This window comes from Condylostylus longicornis, unplaced genomic scaffold (genome assembly GCF_029603195.1).
Source record: "Condylostylus longicornis isolate FDR11 unplaced genomic scaffold, ASM2960319v2 ptg000194l, whole genome shotgun sequence".
In the NCBI taxonomy this organism is placed as follows: Eukaryota; Metazoa; Arthropoda; class Insecta; order Diptera; family Dolichopodidae; genus Condylostylus; species Condylostylus longicornis.
This window is the reverse complement of record NW_026578162.1, coordinates 3197-10099: the sequence shown is the minus strand read 5'-3', so window position 1 is coordinate 10099 and position 6903 is coordinate 3197. Positions and strand designations below refer to the sequence as shown.

Sequence of the window (6903 nt, the reverse complement as noted above, 5' to 3'; positions counted from 1 at the left end):
AATTATAAATGAACCAAAATAGCATATTGTCTTAATTTTAATCCTTACAAATTAATTTCTTGCCGAACATAAATTTTATTATTTTAAAATAGCAATTAAATTAATATTATAATTAATCTTACTTTAGCTATCGCGATTGTGTAAGTTGTTAAAGTTAATTTGGTTGTCTCAATTGTATATGTATGGAAAACAAATTTAATCAATTAAAAACTTTGTCTAAAACTTAAGTATTAATTGTATATACATGTTCAACATTATATTAGCTCTATAAATTGAGTAGTTCTCCCATAAAAGACAAGTTAACTTTGATTATGTCTATTGTTAACATTTTTGTACCAAAGCACCTAGAAGATATAACGAAACAATTTTTAAAATCAATATGTAAATGTAAAGTAGGTAAAAGCACCACTTGTCAGAAACTAGCAATTTTTAAAAAGTTGCAAATAAAGATTAGATTACCAGTTAACAAATCATGCAAAACAAAAGGAATTGTTATTTTTGAATCAAATCAGTAAAAATACTCACGAAATCTTATCAACAGTTATCATTTAACAGTTATCTTAACAGCAAATGTATTTTTATACAATCATATCTAATCGAACCTCAAGTTTAATAGGTGGTCAAAAAATAGAAGTTTTCAACTTAATAAAATATTCTATAAATAAATCGTGGTAACTTCGAATCAAATTTAGTCACTAAAATGAAATTCACAATATTATTACTATTCGGTCTAACGGTATTTATTAGCTCAACATGGGCTGACAACTATGAATTAGCTGCAATAGCCCCTACTGGAATTATGGATGATTTTCTTGGTTGGATTAAAAACGCAGCCAAAGGAACTTCATCAGCATTTTTGAAAGTTATGTCTTCCATTGTTAATAAAATTATGAGTATTATATCAAAATGGAAGGGATCCAATTTTGAGGTAGTCATCAGATTAGGAAGTCAAATAATGAAATTAAAGGATTTAGCTGATGATTATCTTATTATGTTGGGTGACCAAATACATGGAATATTAGACAAATTTGAGGGCTCCATTAACAGTGTATTAGATATCTTAAATATTAAGTTCGATGAAGCTATGGATAAAGCTAATCATACGTTATTTAATGCAACAACACAATTACAAGACTGGAGAGATTATTTGGAATTAAGATTAAAAACTGAGGCACCACATAGATATGATGAAGGAATGAAAATTGTTGAAGAATTTAGTAATAAAAGTATAGTTGATGTTTATTCTTGTTCAGAAGGAGCTATAAAACCGATACGAAATCTATTTGACAAATGTGAAACACTAGTAAATGAAACATTACCATTAGCTAGAGCACTGGTTGATTCTGTACAAAAATGTATATTTGATGGTGGCTGGGATATAAGTCGTATACAATCATGCTTAATTAAAACAAAAGATGTTTTTCTGGTTACAATCAAAGAGTTTCCATCCAAAATTAGTGCACTTCAGTCAGAAATATATAAATTATTAATAGAAGAATTGTTCAATTTACCATGTATTGCTGGGAGTCGAATTAAAATTGAAATTGGTAAAAAAGAAATTACCCAACGCATAGATGATATGATAAAACAAAGTAAAAGTAATATGCTTTTATATTTACTTCATTGATAATTAATATATTAACTACAACTATCAAAAATTAATAATTTTTTGTTGTAAACTATTTGATTAATTTATAAGGAATATACTGAGAGAAACTTTGATTAAGTTAATTATATTTGATTTAGGAAATCAGTTTGATATTTTTTTGGTATAATTCAGCAGTATTTGAAAGTTAGAGTTGTAAAAACAACAGTGTTTTAATCTATAATTACAATAAATATAAAGAATACGAGGGTCACTATTTATATTTCGGGTCCTGGCAATACTAGTGCTGCCAGGTGCAATCTGACACTTCCATTGGAAAGTTTGACATTTTTTAGGACAACTCCACTCAGAACGTTTTGTCATTCGAGCGCGAATTATTTTGTTTACAGTGACTTGAAAAATTCATCTCGGTCAAAAAATGGAATTGTCCCGTGAAAATTTTCGTGCGATGATTTTTTACGATTTTCGGCGCGGATTATCGAGACAAGAGTGTCTCGATCAACTTGTTTCAACTTTTGGTGATGAAGCACCATCAAAAACCACTATAAATCGCTGGTACCAAGAGTTTGGTTTCGGACGCCGTTCGCTCCAGGATGAATTTCGTGAAGGTCGGCCAATTTCGGTCGTTTTGCCTTAAACCATCGATGCTGTGCGCGAAATGATAATGATGGACCGGCATGTGACATACTGTGAGATTGAGGCATCCTTGGGCATTAGTTCCACCAGCGTACATAAGATATTGCATGAACATCTTGCCGTGAAAAAGGTGTGTTGTCGATGGATCCCAAAAAATTTGACGATTGCACAAAAGAAGGCTCGTGTCGATTGGAGCAAAGAAATGTTGAAAAAATTCAATCGCGGTGCGTCAAAAGACGTTTATAAGATAGTCACAGGTGATGAATCATGGATCTATGCATATGAGCCCGAAACGAAACAGCAATCGACCGTATGGGTGTTCCAAGACGACCCAAATCCAACAAAAGTTGTTCGTGGAAGAAGCCCATCGAAGCAAATGATCGCGTTTTTTTTTTGGTATAACCGGTCATGTGGCCACAGTACCTTTAGTGGAACGTAGGACGGTCAATTCTGAATGATACACCACCATCTGTTTGCCGAAAGTTTTCGAAGAAATAAGGAAAACAAACAAGCGCCGGCGAATCATTCTTCATCATGACAATGCAAGCTCTCACAAATCAGCTGAAACAATGTACTATTTGAGCACTCAAAATGTCGAATTGATGGGTCATCCGCCGTACAGTCCTGACTTAGCACCCAATGACTTCTTCTTATTCCCTCACATCAAAAAAAAAATGCGTGGACAACGATTTTCAACACCTGAAGAAGCAGTCGATGCGTTCAAAAACCATGTTTTGGAGGTGTCTCAATCGGAGTGGAAAAAGTGCTACGAAAATTGGTTTCAGCGCATGCAAAAGTGTATTGATCTTCATGGGGAATATTTTGAAAAACAATAAAACCATTTCCAATGATAAATGTTTGTTTTTTATTGCTAGACCCGAAATATAAATAGTGACCTACGTACCAAACTCAATTTAGTCTAGTCACTTTGTAAACCAATGAAGCAAAAAACAAACTTATGATTGTGCAATTTGTTCCTTATGATTTAGTTAGATTATGTTACTACCACGCATCGTTACGTCTTTTAAAAATAAAAATTCAGTATCAGTTGAAAACCCCTTAAATTAGAATAATTCATTAATAAAAATGCTAACAATCCCAATAAGCAAATTGCTTGTGTTAAAATTCAGCTTCATTACTTTTTTTTCAGCTCACTGTAATTACTTTTATTTTATTTATTAAGACACAAAACTATTAAAAAACTATTATTATGAACTTTAAATTAGAATTAAATAAGAGTTAAAATAAATAAAAGATAACCTTTCGGCACTTCCTCTGCTGCTCATCTTTTTCAATTACAATTATTTTTCGCAAATTAATTCATGTTCTTGGATATGCTAAATTCCATTTACATACACACATACATTCTGTTACTAATCCTATAAAAAAGAAGATAAAAAAATTCTAAATGAGGCTGCTTTTGATTTTGAATAATTTGCTTAGACAAATAAGAGCCTAAGAAGATGAATAACCATTTTCCATAGTTTTTGCTCCATTTTAACTTGAACATAAATTTTTAATAAAATCTGTAAACAATTTGTTACAACTTTCAATAGATTTTATTCAAAATATTAAAACACCTTCAATAACATAAATCCAATTAAACTAATAAAAATCAATAAAATCTTTAATGTATCTTTTTAATGTTCACATCTAACACAACTAAATTGTATGTACGTACATTGTTTATGCACAAAAACTTTACTAAAGTGATGAACTCCAATTAGAGTCCAAGAGTTATTCATAAATTTAATCCCAATATGAAAAGCATGCTTGTAAACCGTCCATTAGTTGCTCATTTGGATAATTTTCCGGTAAGCAATAAATTTTCTCCTTCATTTCTTGAGTGTTGTTATTGTAATTTTCGTTTTTATTATTTTTACCATTATGGTTATTATTTTTATTGTCATAATTATTATTTTTTTGGTATCCTTTCATCAATAAATTACGATTTAATTTTTGTTTGTCATTATAAATTAATAATTCACTTAATTTATTAAAAATATTTTCAAATTCATTTTCCGATTCTTTAATAAATCTACAATATAATTGATAATTTTTCTTTTCGAAGCAATTGAAAACTTTTTGTAGACGATGTTCCAACTGTTGTATTAAATAATAAATATTTAGTTTTGATATGGCAAAAACATCATAAACAATTTTCATATTTGCTGTTGAACATTTATAAATTTGTGATGTTGTTAGCAATAAAAATTGCTTATAATTTGTTTGACACCAATCTTCTTGTAATAATTTCTGTCTACCTAAAATATCCTTTTGTATATTAGCAACATTTTCATATGTCATTCGTATACGCCGCAATTGTTCAATTATGAATTCATCAAAATTATCAATTGTTGTAATAAATACATACATGAATTGGTCCATTTCATGATAATAATCTGACAATTCATCTTTAATTGGTGGTTTAATATAACGTAACTGAATTTTCTTCAAGCTACCCAATAAATTCAATGATTCACTGCGCGCTGTCTGGTAAAATTTCTTTGTATTTCGTTCTAAATTAACGATTGATATTGAAATTTCATAATAAAAATTATAGATGGGTTCAGGTGATTCAAGACGTTTTGAATCTTTTAGTAACTGCTTTAATTTACCAACATAATTATTAAATAATTGCTTTGTTTTTCGCATGGTTTTAACAGCATTGTTACCGTTTATATATAATTGTGGCGTTACAAAATCTAATGGTTTATTATAACCAGTTTGCAATTGAAATGTTGAAATTGAGTCGTATTCATCACAGTTTATTAAAAACAAAATGTTTAAAATTACAAATATTTTAAAAAATAGACGCAAAGCAAAAAATTTTCCCATAGTAAAATTCTTTCCTTTCTCAATAGCACTTGAAAAGCATTTAAAGTAAAACTTTTTGAGTTCAACCCCCGTTTCTCCAGTCGAAGTTTTTTACTTTTAATATTTTTCAAGTAAAATATTTTTTTGTTAGTAAAAAAAGAAAAAAGTTTATAGATATTTTCTTGTTTTTTTTTGTATAAAAATTTAATTTAAGTTTTTCAGTTCGCTTATAATTGTTGAATGACCCACTTGTTTCTGGGAACTATTTTTAATGAAAAACAAATTTTTTTGATCAGTGAATTAAATTTATTTCGTCAATGTTTACCGAACTTTTTTTTTTTAATTTGATTTTGAAGTTTTCGGAAAATAAAAATGTAGAAATACATACATACCCACACGTAAGAATATATTCGTTTATGTGGGAGTGTTACGTACAATGAGGCTGCATTATTTGTTTATTTTACGTTTTATTTTAAAAAGTACAAAAATTTCGCTCTGTCTTTTTTTCGTAATTGGGAATGTTTGACTATATTACATTACGGCTCTTCATCTGTTTCATACTCTCTTTAAATGAATTTCTGAGAACAGAAAAACGTGATAAAGTATAAGTAAAACAAAATAACAAATTTCCTTTTGTTCTGATCCAGCGCTGCCAAAAGTGCAGATTTATTTTCAGTTTTTCAAAATTGGCATTTTTTGCACCTTTTTCCATATTTTCCAAAGTTTTCAAAAAAACATTTTAACCAAAAAGTCAATTTAATAGGCAACGCATGGTAACGCTAGTTTCATAAAAGAAAAAAATTTTGATATTCTCCAATTTATAATATAATTCTATACTTAATGGCGCAATAACTAAATGCGCATACGGCTTATAACATCATACGTCATTGTGTATGTCATAAATTTATCTTTTTGATGTCTGATTTGGTTCAAATGAAAATCGTGATATTTTGGCTTCTTACACTTTTCATATTAATTTCAATTGAAGATCTCGAAGGGTTCAGGAAAATTTTTTTTCTTATCGAATCTTCAAAATAAAGATTTTAAAAAACATGAAGATATTTGGACTTATCTATTTGGTAGCACTGTTCTGATCTTACATAAATACATAAATGTGTTTATGATTGTAGATTTTATTTAGTTCACGAGAATGTTTTATTCTATATTTTCAGAGTCGCAAAGGAATTTTCGAACAAAAAAATAATGTGCCTTCTTTCAACTCATATCTTCCTGCAAAACTTTTTTGCTCGAAATTTTTAGAAGAATTTGATAATTTGTTAAAATTAACAATTTAATCCAATTTAAACTATTTACAACGCAAATTTAGACGAGCAAAATTATATTAATTTCAGTTGTTTACACAAAAAGAATTTAATTTTTCTAACCTCGGTCCTACAAAGCAATGTTAATTATCGAAACAAAGTTTACAAAGTTATCTTTGCACGAAATTATCTAATGACACGACCTTCCTCTGGTTGATACTTAATTTTCTTTGAATGGAATTAAAAGTACTCAAAATAGAAATATTTGGAAATTTAAAGAATTACCAGCTTTACTGGCCCTAAAATTTATGTTTTAATTAAAGTTTATTTATAATTCATTTTTCTTTTGCTTGAAATACAGCTAATTGAAGATTTTAACCTTTACATTTTCTCTTAAAATCCCCAGAAAAATTTCGGTGTCAAATGCGACTCTGATCATACTTCATACAGATTTTCATATTGAATAGATTATGGATGGAAAGAATAGGAAATAATCTCGCACAAAAATTTAATTTTTTGTCTTTGTTTCGAAGTAAATTTGGCACGAATACACTATTATTGAGAAATTTTATACATACTCTT

At 28.8% G+C, this 6903-nt stretch overlaps 2 protein-coding genes across 2 annotated transcripts; one reads left to right on the top strand and one right to left on the bottom strand.

Annotated features, from left to right (window-relative positions):
- The first annotated feature begins 681 nt into the window (after positions 1 to 681).
- LOC129616399 (uncharacterized) lies at positions 682 to 1774 on the top strand. Its single transcript, XM_055532025.1, has one exon. It carries the CDS (start codon positions 701 to 703, stop codon positions 1625 to 1627), a length of 927 nt encoding a protein of 308 aa, XP_055388000.1. The 5' UTR covers positions 682 to 700; the 3' UTR covers positions 1628 to 1774.
- A 1795-nt stretch (positions 1775 to 3569) lies between these two features.
- On the bottom strand, positions 3570 to 5299 carry LOC129616387 (protein DDB_G0276689). The gene is made up of 2 exons (XM_055532010.1): positions 3924 to 5299; positions 3570 to 3621 (listed from the first exon to the last, which is right to left on the bottom strand). The coding sequence occupies exon 1, from the start codon at positions 5078 to 5080 to the stop codon at positions 3992 to 3994; it is 1089 nt and encodes a 362-aa protein (XP_055387985.1). The 5' UTR covers positions 5081 to 5299; the 3' UTR covers positions 3570 to 3621; positions 3924 to 3991.
- Between the last annotated feature and the right edge of the window lie 1604 nt (positions 5300 to 6903).

Bases quoted from the DNA above. Each gene is read 5' to 3' on its own strand.
- LOC129616399 (XM_055532025.1), top strand. From the start codon at position 701: ATGAAATTCACAATATTATTACTATTCGGTCTAACGGTATTTATTAGC.
- LOC129616387 (XM_055532010.1), bottom strand. From the start codon at position 5,080: ATGGGAAAATTTTTTGCTTTGCGTCTATTTTTTAAAATATTTGTAATT.